The sequence below is a fragment of the Thamnophis sirtalis genome, unplaced genomic scaffold (assembly GCF_051295495.1).
Source record: "Thamnophis sirtalis isolate CommonGarterSnake01/CBP01778 unplaced genomic scaffold, rThaSir2_p1.2 scaffold_2, whole genome shotgun sequence".
NCBI classification, from domain to species: domain Eukaryota; kingdom Metazoa; phylum Chordata; class Lepidosauria; order Squamata; family Natricidae; genus Thamnophis; species Thamnophis sirtalis.
This window is the reverse complement of record NW_028261382.1, coordinates 149,033,815-149,053,826: the sequence shown is the minus strand read 5'-3', so window position 1 is coordinate 149,053,826 and position 20,012 is coordinate 149,033,815. Positions and strand designations below refer to the sequence as shown.

At 40.4% G+C, this 20,012-nt stretch overlaps 1 protein-coding gene across 6 annotated transcripts in view; it reads right to left on the bottom strand.

The window, feature by feature from the left end:
* ZNF521 (zinc finger protein 521) overlaps nucleotides 1-20,012 on the bottom strand; it is a 355,589-nt gene that overhangs the window by 174,157 nt on the left and 161,420 nt on the right. For all 6 annotated transcript variants that reach the window (XR_015695657.1, XM_087707161.1, XM_087707157.1 and 3 more), the window contains one exon: nucleotides 15,097-18,449. Coding sequence is in view for 5 of the 6 variants with exons in the window: in XM_087707157.1 (XP_087563283.1) it covers nucleotides 15,097-18,449 (3,353 nt within the window). In the remaining variant the exon portion in view is untranslated. The remainder of the gene's footprint in view (nucleotides 1-15,096; nucleotides 18,450-20,012) is intronic.

Below are 20,012 nucleotides of genomic sequence, written 5' to 3'. Positions count from 1 at the left end.
GACCAGGTGGCCGGTGTGCATGTGCACGCCAGAAAGCAGATTATTACGTTCCAAGCATGTGCTTGCATGCTGGGCGGCTGCTCTTCCAGTTTCCGGCATTCAATGCCAAAAAGATTCGCCAGCACTGAGATAGAAGGTAATGTTATATAGGTGGTATCTCTGTTTTAGCATCATTTAATGTCTCACAAGAAAATTGCTGGTTCTAAGAGATACTCATAAACAGACATTTGTAGAAATGAGTCACTTTTTCATTATTGTTTCAGCTGTCACTGTCTTGTACCACTCCATTTAGTCATCTGATCATTACCAATACATTAACAAGGAGAGCTATTAGCCAATGATGAAAGAACTAATTCCGCAGTGCAGGAAAACTGCATAAAATGCCTGTACTTTTCATGATTTCTTGGTAAAAATAAGCAGAGTTATTTGTTCCTGCCATCACTATGAAGTGAAGATAATTTGAGGTCTGATTGCCTGGAGTCAATCTATAACCAAAAGAGGAGGTGCTCACTCTCAGTCTTTGCCTTCATGTAGCCAAATTTAAAATATTCAGCTGAATCCTGGCCATGGCCCTCCCACTGCCATCCCAAAGGTTTAGATTCCTTTATTCTGAGTTACATTTAAAGAAGTTGAATAAAACCAACACAATAGTTAAATGTAGTATAGTAACTCTAATAAAAAAATGGGAAGTAAGATGCATCATTAAAAACTATTTGCAATTAAATGGTTGCATAAACCGTCTAATGCTGACTGCCTTAAGTTTGATGCTTTCCAGGTAGATTGGAACATGTTATCAACGTTCCAAATAGCATCCTCAATAAAATCAGAATCTGAGGGAAGAGGTTCCTCAAAACTCCAATTTATTATAAGAGCCACGATGGCTTCCAAGCCTGACATGTGTCTAAACAAATAGGAACCATTGCTCTGTACTAATGGTTTATGTGGGTTAAGTGTTCTCCCATACAGAACATTGCAAAGGAGAAAGAACTGATGTTACCAGCACTGATGATGTTACCTACTTTGAATAATGAAATGACTTCAAGAAAACAACCAAAGACTCTTATGGAGAAAGCTCCACCTTTTCTATTTTTCAATTGTTAAGAGGCTAATGAGCAAATTTGGATCTTTTTCATTAAGACCCAAACAATCCTTCCTTGGTTTGCATTGCATACTGGTAGTTCTTGACTTGCAACCACAATTAGGATCCTGATTTTGGTTGCTAAACAAGGAAGATATTAAGTGAATCAGGCTCAGTGTAACAACCTTTTTTGCCATGATTATTAAGGAAATCACTGCAGTTATTCATTGAATCAGGTGGTTGTTAAGAGAATTGTCTTCTCCCATTGACTTAGCTTCATGGAAGTCATAAATACATACCAGTTGCCAAGTGCCTTAATTTGATCCTGCTGCCACGGATATGCTGCAATAGTTTTAAATGATCGGAAGTCATTCTTTTTTTTCCAGTGCCACTGTAATTTTGAACAGCTGCTAAACCAATGGTTATAAGTTGAAGACTAATTCTACTAACTATACGAAATCCAGTTCATATTTTATCCTTCCGGGGAAAAAAAGATTTTGGTAAAGATAAACTAATTCTTTATTTCTAAAACTTTACTTATATCTCCAGTAAAATAAATTGTTCACTTGGAAGCAAAATTTTAATTTGATTTTGATTGAGGTAAATTTTCTCTCTCTGCATTTAGCAAGCTCACTTGTCCATAATTTATATAACCACAAAACCTCTTGAATAATCAAAATCTGAAACATTATATATTATGATAGTCTGTGCATGCAAGACAGAAATGAACATAGCAGAACAGTGGCCCAGTGTTAAGCCTTTCATTGCTAACCACACCTCTGTGATACTGCTGCATCCATTAGAAATTCTGAATAACTGGTGGATATACCAATCATATAGTAGTGCCAACATATTCTTGTTAAATGTCTTGCTGGTGGCTGTAATGTCAGCCAAGAGTTGTTGCTTAAGAGTACATATGATATAATCTAGCCCTCATTCCTTGCTCATGTTTGAAGTCGTGAACAATGAGTAGAATATTACTTGATAATGGGACTGACATCCCCCTACTTGAAAGTAAACAGATAGTTTTGTGATTAGAAACATCTATCTTGACCAAATAGCACTAAAAAAAATATTCTGAAGGAATAGGCGTTCCATATCAACCTATTTCCAACTGGAATTTTGGAATCCTTTGTAATTAGAAATGTTGATTATCTACAGTAACATGGTAGCTTTTATTTGTATAAAATAAGCATTCATTATTTATCATTCATCACTGCAATATCTTATATAATATGTGGATCATAATCAACCAGTGTAAGATGCAGTAAATAGTCTTCAAGAATATAGTCCCTCCCTCCCCTTCCATTCATTCATTTATTTATCCATCCATCTATCATCCCATCATTGCTCTAAAAGTCCAAGATGATACACTTATTATTTTATCCTCAGAACAACAATACTATAAGACTGATAAGTTGACTGAAAGGTATTGGTTGAAATCATGTGGTAAGACTCATGGGTAACTGAAAGATAAAATGTCTGTATAGATTCTCGGCCATCCAGGTCACGGTTGTCCCAAGGGTGCTTTTTCAAGAGGCAACTGGACTTCCTGGTTTTTCTTTGAAGATGTTTCGCTTCTCATCCAAGAGCTGATGAAGCTTCTTGGATGAGAAGCTAAATGTCTTCAAAGAAAAACCAGGAAGTCCAGTTGCCTCTTGTGGAAATATAGAATCTTAGCCTCTCCTCTGTTCATCCTGCATTTACTCTCTATACCACACTGGCTCTTCCATTTCCTTGAGAATAGCATTAGATTAGCACCTAAATCTTAAAGCAAATGATACATAGGACTCCATGTCTGTTTACTCCAATAAAGAAAAAGTAGATAAAATAATCCCCTGAAATGCAAATGCATCTTAATGTATGACATCACATCACATAAGGAAGAAAGGATACACACACACACACACAAACACACACAAACACACACAAACACACACACACACACACAGAGGGGGGAGGAAGGAAGGAGCGGGGAGATTGATTCTCAAGCACTTTAGTGAAAAATTCATATCATTTTAAATCTTGGGACAACAGAAAATTTCAGTCTGAATTTACAATTGGCAGATTTGTAATTTCAAACAAATTATAAATGTTGATTGGGCTTCCAGTTAGTATATTTAACTTATTTTAAAGATTTCAAGTGTAATAACTGTAGAAATGACAACTGATAATACGTGAGTCATAAAGGCAGGATATACACTATATTGCCAAAAGTATTCGCTCACCCATCCAAATAATCAGAATCAGGTGTTCCAATTACTTCCATGGCCACAGGTGTATGAAATCAAGTACCTAGGCTTGCAGACTGTTTTTACAAACATTTGTGAAAGAATGGGTCGCTCTCAGGAACTCAGTGAATTCCAGCGTGGAACTGTGATAGGATGCCACCTGTGCAACAAATCCAGTCGTGAAATTTCCACGCTCCTAAATATTCCAGTCATCTGTCAGCAGTATTATAAGATGTGGAAGTGTTTGGGAACGACAGCAACTCAGCCACGAAGTGGTAGACCATGTAAACTCGTCCAACATCAGTGTGTGACCTCACAAATTCATTTCTGGAAGAATGGTCAAAAATTCCCATAACCACACTCCTAAACCTTGTGGACAGCTTTCCCAGAAGAGTTGAAGCTGTTATAGCTGCAAAGGATGGACCAACATCATATTTCACGGCTGGATTTGTTGCACAGGTGGCATCCTATCACAGTTCCATGCTGGAATTTACTGAGCTCCTGAGAGCGACCCATTCTTCTTTCACAAACGTTTGTAAAAACAGTCTGCATGTCTAGGTACTTGATTTTATACACCTGTGGCCATGGAAGTGATTAGAACACCTGATTCTGATTATTTGGATGAGTGAGCAAATACTTTTGGCAATATAGTGTAACAGTAATGGCAAACCTTTTCGGCACCAAGTGCCCAAACTGGAATGTGCACGTGCATCTGTGCGCGCCGGAAACCCAAGGACTATCTGGCCAGCATGTGCGTGCCTGTTTTGGGGGGATTTTGGCCATTTTGGGGGCATTTTCAGAATGTTTTCCAGGCCAAAAAGAGCCTGAAAGACAGCCTGAAAACGGTCTTAAAAACAGCCTGAAAAATTTCCTGGTTCTTGGCCGTTTTCAGACCATTTTCCCAAGACCAGCTGGTAGGCACTAATGTGTGCCGGAAACCAGAAGAGCAGCTGGCTACGGCATGCGTGCCCACAGAGAGGGCTCTGCATGCCACTCTGGCACCTGTGCCATAGGTTCGCTATCATGGACATATAACATTGTTCTTTTTTGGTCAAAGTCAATAGGAATTAGACAGTACACAAATTGAAGAAATGAACATTAACTGTTGAAAAAAGATTATTCTAATTTTTTGTATGAAATGTTAGACCATGCCTTTAACATATGTAATAATTTATTCATTCACTAGATGAACTTTTTAGGACATTGCAACATAACTGCAATTTAATTCCATCAAAACATATTTAGCTCTGTAACTTTAACTTAAAATATATTTTAAAATTTTATATTTAAAAAATGCTTAAAATAAAAATGTAATTGCTTATGTGAATTATTATAAACATTCCAGTTTACTACAGAAATGAAATGAATTGGTTTGTGAGTATATGCAAAGGTTGCAAAATCTAAAAACGGATAATCTTAAAGATCAAACCACTGCAATTTATTCTACACAATAAGTTTAGTGTGTATCACAAACACAAATAAAGAATTAAAACAAGTATATAGGCAAACCAAAAAATTGAGAGTACACATAATATACAATAGTCTGATACATAAGAATTAATGATATGCTATCTAGGAAGATCTGGATAATTATAAATAGATTAAAAAAGGAATCTTAAATTAGATTGTAACAATAAAGCTCCACTTGTCAGCTCCTGAAAATAACCCTCTTTCAGATATGCTAAGGGAAGGAGAATAAGGAAGATACTGGCACAGCAGCTAGTCCAAAATAGTCAACTCTTGCTAACCCCTGCAGGAAACTTTTGCTTATCTATGTACCCTCATACAAATTAAAATTATAAATCAAACTAACCAGTGCCCCAGAACATTAGGAAACCTAAAACAGAACTTAAGTTTACATATGGCACTTCATGGCTTGTCTGAAATAGGTATGTTAAGACTTACCTTGGGAAGAGGCAGGTGTATGAATAAAAATATATCATTAGGAAATGGATAACAATAAATAGGGAAATTAAGCCTTATTGAGCCAATCACAATATAATGAACTATAATGAATAGTATGTATAGTATCATAATTAATATTAAAATATGGACAAAAGATGCTCAGTCTTTGCAATCTGGAAGTCTGAGAATGGATCCAAGATAGGCAGAGTAGGGAAAGTTTAATGTGTCCCCAGTCTTTATTTTCAAAAATGACTCTCCTATGCCCCAGGGAAGACAAAAAGCAAAGGAGGAATAATGAAGGTACTGTTGCTTTGTTTTCCCAGTGAACTGATGCATGACCCAAGTTTAAGATAAGATGCAGCAAAGCATGGTTATAGATTTGTATTAAGGCACTTCTTGAATACAATTTCAACCATGGTTTACAAATTCACTCAATATGTATTGGAAAAATTAGTCCAAAGGAATTTAAGCAAAATAGCACACCAAATACCTCATACCAAATACTTCATACAAATATTCATATGTATAAACATGGACCACAAGGGTGCTCCTACTGCCACACCTTGCTTATAAGTCAGGAGGATGTAAGTCATAGGTTGCCTGGAGTCTTGGCATCTACTGACTCTTTTCCTAAGAGTCAGCCATCCCTTATTGATGCATTCATGTCTTCCCTAGTTCTTCCTGAAAAATGTTCCCTAAACAATTATGGGTGACTTATGAGTCTGGTAAATCTTTTTTTATGCACTCTTGACTACAACAAACACAACTACACTATTATGCTGATTTGATATTTTGTCCCTGTAATATTCATTTGCTGTTTTTACCCAGCTGTTATGTTAACAGACAACACACAATACTATAACAATGAGATTGCATTCAAGAAACCAACCACTTTCCACCCACAATCAGCAACAGCTGTGCTCAATAAAAGTAACAGTTTGCAAGTGGTCACTAGAGAATACTCCTTCAACACTTACGCCTATTGCAAATTTTGCAAAAGCTCTTAGGACTTTGAGGCAGCATATACAGCTCTTTAACATTTTATAAATCTGTATCACTTTAAAAAAAGCCCTACCAGTGCATTTCTACAATCCACTTTTGAAAATAATAACTTTTTTTGATGATTTTTCCAGGATCTCCATGTTTTTCATTCTTGTTCTTAATTACACAGAAGATCCAAAACTAACATAATTCTGTATATGAATGAAAACCAGAACATTTCACTAGAAGCAGTGGTAAATATATGTCAAAATCTTTTTTATATATAAGCAAGCAGGAATTTCTAGAACATGCTTGCACAATTAGGTAATGAAAAAGAGCTTCATATGATTACAACTATTCCTTCATGCTGACAAGAAGAAAGATTGCAGGAACATTCTTAAATAACTTTAGAAATTAAATTGTGGTTTTTAAAATAGGCATGATACAATTTATTGAAGCAGAAATGCTACAAAATTTAAGTCAGAATCTGAATATCTTTTAAAATATGTAAAAAATTAGAGAGTCCCATGTGATCTCTTTTATAGCTATATTGCTTCTGATGCTTTTTCCTGATGGCAATCAATCAAACTTCTTGGGATTATCCCTTCTTACCCAAATTGGAATAAAGAAAATTGATGCCCTATTGTTATTTGTTCACTATATTTGCAGTTCCAAAAAAACATATCTGTATTAACAACTATAGTAGTTGAGTTTCCTCAACCGAAGCCATACTAAATCTAAAACTTAATCTATTCTACTTGCTTCAATTGGTTCTTTTCATCTCAGTCCCCACTAGATGTGTCAAGTCTGCAATTCTAAAAATCTATGCAGTTGGGAATTGTGGGAGCTGTAGTCCCAACATGTTTTTTACTTAAACAGGTCGGGGAAGTTAAGACTTAGATTTCTCCTTTCAAATGTTAACAAGCCTGTGTTATAGCACACACTCCCCCCCCCCCCAAGTATATCTTTGATTGTTCGTTTTAAAAATTATCCTTAGGCTAAAACTCCTTTAAAATTCTTATATTGCTATCAACTTTTTTCCAATGTAGGCCACGTATGCATGTTAATTTTAATCAGGATTTCCTACATATCATTCCCCCTGCCCCTGCAGATCTTCTGTGATCTTTTAAATTTATGTGTCTTATTTAAAGCATGATAACCAAAGGTGGACATGAAATGTTGGCTGACCCTTACTATGCTGTTTGTGTCATGATTTAAATGTGCAATAGAACTGGATTCTCAGATTAATTATATGGAAGCTATACTAAAGGAAAGTATTTTTTCCTTAGGAGAAAACATAGTATTACCATGACTGATTTCCTACATTTTTTCCCCTTGGACTCTTAAAATATCAACTGTCATTTCTAGGTTGATGTCAGCCTCTGCTTTGCTGCTGCTTCGGCTGTCATTGAAACGGGGAGGGGGGGCATGGTATCTGGGAGGGGAATCATTATGTGCTGGAGGAAGTTTCTAGTCGCTGATCTGACCACCTTACTGCATATGTGGAAGAAGGGAGTTTCCCGCCAAGGTTAACTGTCCGGCATTCCATCCTGATGACACCTTTTGAAGTTATCTCCTACCTGACAGTTGGGTGCATTATAATTGGACTATGTACAGGGGTGCCAAGGGGAGGGGATTGAATTGTACTTCATATTATCCGCTTTCGCGCCTAATTAACCAGACTCCGCTTAGCTTTACAACTGTTCATTTATAATTAGTAAAAGTACACTTGATTTCAATTCAAATGGAGTCCAGTGGTTTTCTTTCCTGATTACTGAATGAAGTAATGCTGACAATAAGCTGAGTCTCTTTTCGCACCCACCCCGGAGCTAAAATCTACCGAGGGGTTTGCCCTCACAAGAAGAAAAGAAATGTCTTTGCATGTAAGTGACCAGGAGGAAGAGGAGGGGGCAACGGCGGGACCATCTTTAACCAAAAGGCTGGCCGAACTAAGAGTGGAAGAACCTGCCGTTCGTCCCAGATGGACTTGGGATATGGGACAAAAAGAGGAGCCTGAGGAACTGGATGCTGGAGCCATGAGAAGGAGACCAAAGAAAAAGTCAGCTGATTGGGGTGACTCTGGAGAAGAAGATTACAAGCTTTCCCATGCCATGAGACTTCTCGAAGAAGCATGGACTGAACTCAGAAACCGTGAGAGAGCAGTGGAAAGGGAGCCGACAAAGGTACTCAATGCATAGTTTAAGGGAGAGTGAAGGGGCCGAGGGGGGTTGGGCACAAGAAAACCCAGAACCAGCCTCCCCCCCTTCAGCTAGAGTTGTTCAGAGAGCGGGGGGGGGGGGGCAGGTGACGCCGAATGGCAAAAGTCCCTCCCTTAACCATTAAATATGATGGAGATCCTAAAAATCTTGGGTTGTTTATAATTCAGGTCTGGAATTATATGGAAATCTATGGACCTGATTTAGAGACAGATGAAATGAAAGTGAGGATGGTGTTGATGTCTTTAGAGAAGAAGGCAGCCGAATGGATGGTCGGCCTACACAAATGCAATTCCCCTCTCCTGATGAATTTTAATGACTTTATGGCGGCCATGAGAAGGAGGTTTGATGACCCTTTGACCGAACGACACGGGTGCCTGAAATTTATGGCTCTGAAACAGGGAAACAAAACTGTGCCAGATTATGTCCAGGAATTTCAGGAGTTGTCAGCTTATATGAGGGGGTGGTCGGAAGAGGCTTTGCTGGATCAGTTTGCTGAGGGATTGAATGAGAAAATATACCAACAGTGCATAAACGATGCCTTCCCCGTCGTGTAACCGCTTGGTATGAGCACGCTGCAGATGTGGAGTTGGATTTAGCTAGGCTTCAATGCATGAAAGAGGGAGATGTGGAGAAATCCCCCCCCAGCAGTCCCCAAAAAACCCCTCCGCCCCAGGAGTGAGGGAAAAGGAGGTTTCGCGGTTCCACCACAAAACCGCGATGCCCTTATCCGCGCCGACATAAGTGCGGAGGCAAATCCGCGGCGTCCGAAGCGCTAAGAAAAAAACGACCCTACCGCCGCAACAACCGCGCGGTGACAGAAGGGCATTCTACATGCTTCGTTCTTTTCCTCCAAAGGTAGCCCTCCTCCTCCAGCTGATAGCGGCAGCAGGCACGGGGCAAAGCGAGCTGCCCAGCAGCAGCAGCCCGCGGGAAGGGTCCAGCTCAGCCGCGGGGGGCAGCAGGAAGTGGAGGAGGATGCGGCAGCGGCGGCAGCTGAGGCTCTCCCGGGCCGGCGAAGCGGGCTTGCCCGGCGGAGGCAGGCTGCCCTCTTCTTCCTCAACAACATCTCCTTGGACGGGCGGCTTCCGCCGCCGGCGCCTCCCCCAGAGGAAGAGGCAGGGCGGGCGGGCGGCGGCTGAGGCTCTCCCGGGGCCGGCGAAGCGGGCTTGCCCGGTGGCGGCGGCCGCCCATCCAAGGAGATGTTGTTGAGGAGGAAGAGGGCGGCCTGCCTCTGCCGGGCAAGCCCGCTTTGCCGGCCCCGGGAGAGCCTCAGCCGCCGCCGCTGCTGCGTCCTCCTCCACCGCCAGCGTGGCTTCCTGCTGCCCCCGTGGCTGTGCTGGACCCTTCCCGCAGGCTGCTGCTGCTGGGCAGCCTGCTTTGCCCCGTGCCCGCTGCCGCTGTCAGCTGGAGGAGGAGGGCTACCTTTGGAGGGAAAGAACGAAGTATGTAGAACGCCCTTCTGTCGCCGCGCTGTTGTCCCCGCGGTGATGACGCGCAGTGATGACGTCACGACTTTAGCGACGCGATTTAATCTCCGCTATTTTGCGTAGCGCGGTTTTGTCGTGCCACGGGTTTCGCAGGCAAAGCCAAGCCTTTCACTTGTTTCCGCTGTGAGAAGGAAGGCCATCGCGCTGTAAATTGCCGCGTAAAATTGGCTCAGACTGCCCCACCCACCCCCGGAGAGAGGGAAAAGCAGTGAAGACCCCAAGCAAGAGAAGGGAGGCTGCATTCCCTGCCAAGAATGTTCCCCAGTACTTCCAGCCGGAGGAGGAAGGAGGCGTTAGTCCCAGCTCGTCTGACGAATCAGATGAGGAAGAGTCTCATCGCTGGGTAAGTTCCAGAACAGGCCCCATGCTTATCCCAATTCAGATGAGAGTGCCATCTTCTGGCGCAACTGAGAAACTTTTAGCTCTCCTTGATTCCGGCTGTTCTCGCTGCATGATAAGCGCTGAAATGGTGGAGAAACTAAGCTTAAAATTGAGGACTTTGAAAACCCCTATTGTTTTTTGCCAAATTGATGGTTCTATTGTGGGAGGCGGCCCTGCTCATTTTTCTACTGAGCCCATAGAGATGAAAATGGGGACCCATCGGGCGTTAAAAACTTTTGTTGTGGCACCTGGCATGGACCGGCCCCTTATTTTGGGACTCTCCTGGCTTCGTAAATGGAACCCTCGCATTAACTGGAGAAAGGGTTGGTTACGAATTCGCATAAACATACCCCCTGAATGGAAGGTTGAGACTCCAGATTCTGGCGCTATTAGCCCCACATTGGCAGCCAGAGGGCAGGAGAAGATCGAAGGGGAAGAAAAAATTCCAAAGGAGTATTGGGATCTCGGGGGGGGGGGGGTAGTGAAAAATCTTCTGATAAATTACCCCCCCACAGGCCCACTGATTGCACCATTGATATTTTGTCTGGGGTGAAGTTTCCAAAGCCCCGAATATATTCAATGTCCCCTAGGGAAATGGAGGAAATGAGAAAATTCATCGATAAAAACTTGGAGTTCATTGAGCCGGCGAGACCCAAGGTAGCGGCTCCTGTACTATTCAGAGAGAAGATGGTGTGGATTTTAAAAACCTGAATGCGATATCATCTCAGAACCTCTACCCTTTGCGACTGATAAAGGACATGCTGGCCCAATTGGGGAAGGGCCGCATCTTCACTAAATTGGACTTAAGGGAGGCATATTATAGAGTCAGAATTAAAGAGGGGGATGAATGGAAAACTGCTTTCAACTGTCCTCTTGGCTGCTTCCAGTTTCGAGTAATGCCGTTTGGCCTACAGGGGGCGCCAGCGGTCTCCATGCAGCTAATTAATGAGGTTTTACATGACCATCTTTACAAGGGCGTTATCGTATATCTAGATGATATCCTTATTTACACGGAAACACGTGAAGAACATGTGAAGCTGGTTTGTACCGTGCTAAAAAAACTTTGGGCAGCTGAACTTTATGCCAAATTGTCCAAGTGTGAGTTTTATCAGGAGAAAGTTGACTACCTGGGCTATCGCATCTCCCACGAGGGTGTTGAAATGGACCCCGCTAAGGTAAAAGCGGTCACCAAGTGGGAGGCCCCTCGAACACGCAGGCAATTGCAAAAACTTTTGGGTTTTGCTAGTTTCTATCGCCAGTTCATCCCCTCTTTTGCTAAGATTGCTCTTCATAACTAACCTTTTGAAGTCTAAAGGTGGGGCGAAACCCAAGCCTAGCAAGCCGCTAGATTGGAGCATGGAATGCCAAGCTGCTTTTGAGAGGTTGAAGTGACTTTTTGCGGAGGAACCAGTCCTCAAACACCCGGACATGGACACAACTTTTGTGGTTCAAGCTGACGTCAGTGACGTGGCTGTGGGGGCTGTGTTGCTTCAAGCTAATAGTCAAGGTAATTTACAACCCTACGCATACACCTCTCGCAAACTAACTGACACGGAAAGACGTTGGGCCATTTGGGAGCTGCTTTGCTGCTGCTTCGGCTGTCATTGAAACGGGGAGGGGGGATGGTATCTGGGAGGGGAATCATTATGTGCTGGAGGAAGTTTCTAGTCGCTGATCTGACCACCTTACTGCACATGTAGAAGAAGGGAGTTTCCCGCCAAGGCTAACTGTCCGGCATTCCATCCTGATGACACCTTTTGAAGTTATTTCCCACCTGACAGTTGGGTGCATTTATAAAGCCCTACATGGTATTGGACCTGGGTACTTGAGAGACCACCTCCTGCCGATTACCTCCCAAAGACCCATTAGATCCCACAGACTAGGCCTCCTCCGAATTCCATCTGCCAGCCAATGCTGGCTGTCAACTACCCGGAGGAGGGCCTTCTCTGTGGCTTCTCTGGCCTTCTGGAACGATCTCCCCATGGAGATTCAGACCCTCGCCACCCTTCAGGCTTTCCGTAAAGCCGTTAAGACCTGGCTGTTCCAGCAGGCCTGGGGCTGCTGAGTTCCATCCCCACTCGAACTGGTGTGCTTGTTGAGACTTTTTAAACTGGTTTTGTATTGTTGTTTGTTTTTGTTGCCTTCCCTTTTGTATTGTCCCCCCCCCTTTCCCTTGGTTTTGTTAGCTGCCCTGAGTCCCTCGGGAATAGGGCGGCATACAAGTTGAATAAAACCTAAACCTAAAACCTAATTGGACTATGTACAGGGGTGCCAAGGGGAGGGGATTGAATTGTACTTGATATTATCCGCTTTCGCGCCTAATTAACCAGACTCAGCTTAGCTTTGCAACTGTTCATTTATAATTAGTAAAAGTACACTTGATTTCAATTCAAATGGAGTCCAGTGGTTTTCTTTCCTGATTACTGAATGAAGTAATGCTGACAGGTTCCAGCAAATCCAAAATGCTGATGTCTCAAAATGCACAACTTTGGGCCATATTCTGTGCCTAAAGGGAAAACATGAAACCTTACAATATATTCTCTATGGATGAGCTACTGAAGAAATACACATAAAGTTAATAAAGTGTAAATCAGCATATCATAAATTATTGCTTCTTTGGTTATCAATTGTTGAGATGAAACCCGAGGGAGACACTGCTTTTCTATTGCAAAAAAAGTTCACGATATCCAATTTAACTTATTATGGGATAGGTACTCTGGGCACACACATAGCAAGTTTTAATACATATTAGAATAAAGATGTCCTTTATTAGAGTAAAGGAAATGCATGTTCCTTTTGCCCAGTTTATCACTATATTTTTTAAAGATTATCCCAATTTGAAAGCAATAGCTTTTTTTCTTTCATACAGTTTTTTTAAGGTATTAGGTAAAACTTTATTATGGTAAGATGTGATGTGAAACACAATATTTCCTCCACTCTATCAGATTGTCAAATTTTACAGTCTCGTGTGGTTTTGTTTTAAAAACAATCTGTAGAAAGTAGCAAGTGATAGGATTTATTCCCAATGAAAAACTTCATCTACTGCCCTGCAGGTAAACTAGCTGCTAAATGCACAAGTGTATAGGTCAAGAGGTCAACTTCATTGCAGCAGCAAAATCCTTAAATGCTGTCTTCAGGACCTCAAATCTTTAATTTCAAATATCCAAATCTCACAATATTGCTGTACTTCATTAGATTGTGGCATTGTTATATAAAATTGGGAGGATTTCAAGTGAGAAAGCCAAATCTCGGAATTTCTCTCAAGAATTCAGTAGGTTTAATAAAGAAGAAGGATAGTGTATATCTCTACATAAATACAAATCCAGAAATAATTCAATTTTAATTGTTGAAGTATCCTTCTGGCACCTGCACACTTGTATGTGATCAAGCAATATGTGTCCTGTCTGTAACTATACTCTATTTTGGATTGTGTCACTATGTTCTAAAGAGCTGGCAAGTCTACACTCTTTCCATCAAGCATTGTCTATGGTTAAATTCCTTGTTTGTAATCAAGCACAGACATGGTAAAAATTTCCCACTATTCCATAGTATTTGTATACCTTAGTGCAGAATTTAAATTCTTATTGGCAAGTTTAAAAAATAGTATAATTAAAAATAGATTATTCTAAGTAAGCTCCTGTCAAATGCTCTAGAAGAGTTGAAAAATAAAGCTACACGTAAGCCAAATGTAGACAATGCATGTCTATCACGGTGTTTTTCCTGGCTGTGACTGCTTCTTATTTTCCCCTACAGTTACCATCTTTAAGGCTCTCAGCTGGATAGGTATGCATGGGTAGAGGTGGGAGGGGGAGGAGATTCATGGAGCAAGACTCAAAATGGCTGGGTATAGTCCACAGGCCATATGTTTCCTGCCCCTGGTAAACAAAAGGAAAGTTAAAGCAAGTTAAAGGCTAAATAATGTACATTTAAGTGTGCTTGGGAATGCCCCTTTGGCAATTCTAATTTGTGTTAGTGATTATGATAATAGAAAAAGGCCACTGCATTTATTGCAAATTAATTAATCTGGAATAAGTGTGTGATCTTATTACTACCCCATGGGATCTTCAGATTTGTAAAAAAAATGTTACAGATTATTCTGCAAGAAATGTTAATCATCTGATGCTTAGCATAATATTCTGTCAAATCCTACCACTACACCCCCAAATACACCTACACAAACACGCACACACGCAAACACACACAGAAATTGAATTACAATAAAAAAGACTAATTTACCCTTTAGCAAAAGTACTGTGGTGTTTCCTTTTTAATCAAAGTAGAGCAAGACAGGGAAAAATTAATGTCAACAACATAATTTACAAAAATAGCCCTCCTGCTCTGTTGCTCACAAATATTTTCAAAAAACAGTGCTCTGCATGCCAACGCTTTGGCTTAGTGTAGTTTACTTTTATGTCATTAACACTCTGTGCCGTAAGCATAACTCAGAACTAGGGATTCCAACTCAAAATGAACCTCAGTTAAGATTCCAGCTCTCAGTTGTGCTGGCACAAAGATTATTCTCTTCAGTGATAAAGAAGACAATATCCTAGGGAGACTGGAATTAGTCCTACTCTGTGCCATTCAAGCCAAAACACAAGACTTATCAAAAAGCAAGTAATTGCTAGCTAGCTAATGGCTAGGGAAGATACAATACATATTCGGGCTAAGTATATCTTGGCAAATAACTTGCATACATATGCACACACAAAAAAGGAAGAAAGAAAAAAGATGGTCATATATTTTTACAAAAGGGGAAGGGGGAAGAGAGAGACAGAGAGGGAGCAAGGGAGGGAGGGAGTGGGAGGGAGAATTACCTCTTCTGATTGTGACGGACTGATTCTGGGCATTGGTGATACTTCTGGTGTTTTCAAATGTGTACTATTGCTGTCTGGGATGAGTTCTCTATGGACTGACTGGATGTGGTTCTGAAGTTCACTTTCTGATTCAAATTTGACGTTGCAACTTGAACAGCGAGTCTTCAGTCCTCCCTTGCTTTTGTTCTCAATGGAACTCATGTTCTCATTCTGGCCCATGCCTTGCCTATTGCTGCTTGAAGGTATGTTCATACCTGGGCTAGCACTTTTGCTGAGATTAACACAAATGGCGCACAGCCCATATGGTAAGCCGTTAATGTCCAGTTTTACCAAGTCCTGTTTTGAGCGAAATTCTTTCAGACAAGAAGCACATTTGTAAAATTTCTGAAGATGCTGTATTCGTCCTGTAGTCTGCACTGGAGCACTGGTGCTTGTCTTTTGCATGTGGAACGTCCCGTGGATCTTCAGCTCCAAAGTAGAAGTCACTGTCTGCATGCAAACCACACATCGGAATCCTGTTAAGGAGTTTCGCAAGTCAGGATGCATCTGACAATGCTCCAAGAATTCTTCCTCACTCTGGAGTGGCATTTTGCAAATCCTGCAGTTTCCTGTATCAAGGCTCTTGCTGTGTGTGACCTTATGTTCAGTGAGAGTCAGAAGCGATGGGAATCTCTCACCACATATCGGGCACATATAGTGTTTCACTGGACCCAAATGTGTCTGCATATGTTCACGAAGCCCATTTTCAGAGAAAAATGTCCGTGAGCACACATTACACTTGTAGTTCCCTTTTATCAGCTCTGCCTTTTTCTTTATGATGGCACTTTCCCCAGGTCGAATATTGTGATCCCGAAGTTGGTGGTTTTGCAAGAGAGACTCCATTGTGTAGGCTGCTCCACAAATATCACATCCATACATAGGTTCAGATGTATCAACGTCTTCTTCACTTCCATCGTGGCTGTTGTGGGATTCCTGGCTGTTGGTCAGCAATGTCTGTAGCTCTACTTCTTCCTTCTGAACTGGTTCAGATGCTCCATTGGTTCCACAATTGGGAGTTTTTGTTTCAAAAACGCAATGCTTCTCCCTCAAGTGTTTTTCCAACAATATGATAGCATGAAATGCTTTGCTGCAGAACTTGCAGTTGTATTTTTTGCTGTGTGTTGTGATGTGGCATTGGAGTTCCACTTCTGTGCCAAAAGACTCACCACAAAAAATACACTTGTGTACTTTGCCTTGATTCTCCAAATGATTGTGCTTAACATGGAGCTGCAAGTCCGTTTCATTGCGGAAATCCCAGTTGCAAGACGTACACCTGTACACCTTCTTCTCATTGCTATGCTTCACAGCCAGATGAAGCTGAATGGAAACTTTTGAATCAAAGACCTCTTGGCACAATGTACAACGGAAAAACACAAAGGTGTGCATGTCAAGCAAGTGCTTCTGCAAATCATCCACTGAAGTAAACTGTTTATCACAACTTTCACAGATGTAGTATGTGGAGGTTATCATAAAATGGATGGTCACATGCTTCAACAGGGACTCCTGGTTTGGAAACTCCTTGTTGCACTGAGGGCAAGTCAATTTTGGCAGGACAGTGTCAAGATGTGTTTTTAAATGAGTCTGAAAACCATCCAGGGAGGTGTATTTAGCACCACACTGATTGCAGATGTACTCACCAGCAGTGCGTGGAGGAGCACTACCAACAGCCTGCATCATCTTTAATGATGTCTGTTCTATAGTAACTGGAGACAAAGGGCTCATGGCTCTAGATTTCTTCCCATTATGGATGTAATTTAGTGCTAATGGAATGTTCTTATGGTTTTCCTTTATATGCTTATTCAGTTTAAGAACACTATTAAATATTGGAGAATTTGTGCAGTAAGAGCAAGAATATACTTCAACGACTGGATCTTTAGGGGTACCTAATACAGGAGAACCAAAACGAGAACTGCTAAGATCACAATGGACTTGTCTAATATGCTCTTCCAAAGAAGAATCGGTAAGAAACCCCATATAACAATGAGGACAAAAGAACGCATTACTGTCTTTAGCAGCTGGATTTCCAAATCCATGAGTACATCGAATATGTTCCTGAAGAGAGTTGAGGTCATTGAAAACTTCTGAGCAGAAGTTACACTGGTAGATCATAGCAGGCAGGGCAGAAACTATCAGTGCAGGATCTGGCGCTTCATGTATTTGTTTCAGATGTTCATTTAGGTTGTAAAGTGAAGGTAACACTTCTAGACAATACTGACAAATATGGGCTTGTTCAGGTTTATCTAAATGCATAGTTTTCAAATGTATTTGCAGTACTGCAAGGCTTGAAAATAACTGCTTGTTGCAATAAATGCAACTATAAGCAACCTTGGGTTGTTTATTTGAAGGCCCAGTGATATCTGCCACCTGCTGGGCTGTCCGTTTTCTTCCACGTCCTTTTGTGATTGGGGGAACGGCTTCAACCATAGTTGAACTATCTACTGAGAGATTTGAATCTGGAGTAGTGCTAGAGACTGAGGTGTAACCAACTGTCACTAAAGAGGGGCTGTTACTATGGTTGCATGATTCTGGCTGCTGGTGACTATCCATGTGGCTATAGAGCTCTTCAACAGTATGGAAGTTCTCTGAGCAAATACTGCACATATGTTTCTTTTCCATTCCATTATGAGCCTGCTCCATGTGATTTACTAGTGAACTTTCCTCTACAAAGAGTTCATGGCAGTAAACACACTGAAGAGCAGCTCGGTCTTCATTTGGGGAACACTCTGGGTGGCATTCTGCTATGTGTTTCTGAAGATCTTCTGGAAAATCGAAACCTTCTTCACACTGACTGCATTTCTGAGTGTCCTTCATTTTCCATTCCTCCATCCGGGAGGCAGATTGAGAACTATCTTTGTTCCTTTCATGAACTTGCATGTGTCCATGAAGTGAACTAGAGGAGAGGAATCCACGCCGGCAAATGGCACACTTATATGGCTTGTTAGAGGTATGAGTCTTCAAATGAATTTTAAGGTGATCACTTCTTGAAAATGCTGCATCACATTCGCTACAGTGGTATTTCTTATCTCCTGTGTGAAGTTTAATATGGCGATCTCGGCTCCGCTTATGTTTGAAGAGGCGGCTGCAATAGGTGCACTTGAAAGGGAGCTTGTCGCTGTGACTTTGCTCGTGGTGCTTTAGATAACTGAGGCGGCTAAAAGACTTGTCACAAAACTGGCACGGGTAGGGCAATCCTGGGCCACCTTCTTCTTCACCAAAGTCACAACCATCTCCATGGCTTGGGGAAGTCTGATCCTTACTAGAGGGTGAAGAAGCTGGCCATGAGCAGGAAGGATCATCTTCAATGTCTACTCCATCTGAAAAAGGAAGAAAGAGGGGAGGGAAACATGTTTAAAGGCTTCTTGTTCAGATAGCATTTAACATTAGTACATGTGCATTTAATCAGAGATTTATTGATAAGATGTAATGCTACTTAACATGAATGTGTTTCTTTTTCACTCCCATAACCATTTGCATCTTATGCACTACTATTTTAAATCAGATTATAAAGCTAGGAATAATTATGAGTTCTCTTGATTTTTTTATTACTACTTAAGGTGCACCATATATAGTCAACTTTATTAAAATGCATATTTTAAAATATTTAAAGTATATTTTGTATCATAAAAAATAATTTGCAAAACATGGGAATAGCTGAACACTTTATTATATAAAAATAGATATATATTTAAAAATGATGTAAATTTAGGTGTCAAATTCTTAATCGTAAAAGCGTAATTGAATATACTAAGATCTTTTTAAAATATTTTTTTAATTTTAAATACAAATAATACAAACAGTACATATAATCTAAATACAAAAAGGGGGGAAATATGAATATTACAGAGCACACACCCCCAGAGACCACTTTTTCCCTTATATTTTTTCTTCAATATATTCCAATTATGCCCTTATCCCCTCCAAAACAACATATATTCTTGAGTAGGTTTATTCCCTTTGCCTTCCACCAACACTGTTTTTATAAAATCTCCCCATATTTCATTATAATTGTTTGCTTTAATCATTCCTTTTTAAATTTAATTTATGTTGTTAATTAATCATTTGTTGCCATATTCCAAATTTCATTATACCACTCATTTCTTTGAATATCCCAATTTTGTCCCCAATATTTTGCCATCACTAATCTAGCTACAATTATCAAATTTACAATCAATTCCTTTTTTGTTTCATTTATATTCTGCTTTTCCACCAGCAACAGTAATGCAAACCGTGGTGACATATCTAAATTTACATTCAAAAGTTCTCTAATTTCTCTAAATACCATGTCCCATATTTTTTGTGCACTATCACAATCCCACCATATATGTTTATATGTTCCAACCTCCGTCTTGCATCTCCAACAAATATTTGTATATTTACCATCTATTTGATTTAATTTACATAGTGTTAGATACCACCTCCATATCACTTTATATCCATTTTCCTTAACTCTAACTGACATATTCTTATATATCTTTTTTTGCAAATATTTTTCCAATCATTATCATTTATATCTCCTAAATCTGATTCCCAAATTAATTTTAAACCTTTTGCCTGCTGAATTTCCTAATTTTTAAAGAACTAGATAAGGATAGGTTTTGAATGCAACACGGTTTGGTACAGTAAACCATGGTACAGCAATTTTGATATATAGAAAGAAATATCAGCAATTATTGGTAAATATTTATTTAAAGTTGGAAAACAAATACTTCAACAAACATTTCTTTGAGCATCAAAAATCAAGAGTCTCCTTTGGCTATAACATAGAATTAGAGAAATGGCAAAATTTATGGTAAAGGAACTATAGATTAACAATGGCAATTATTATAAAGAGAATTTATATAAAATGTTTTATAGATGGAATTTACCACCTGCTAGAT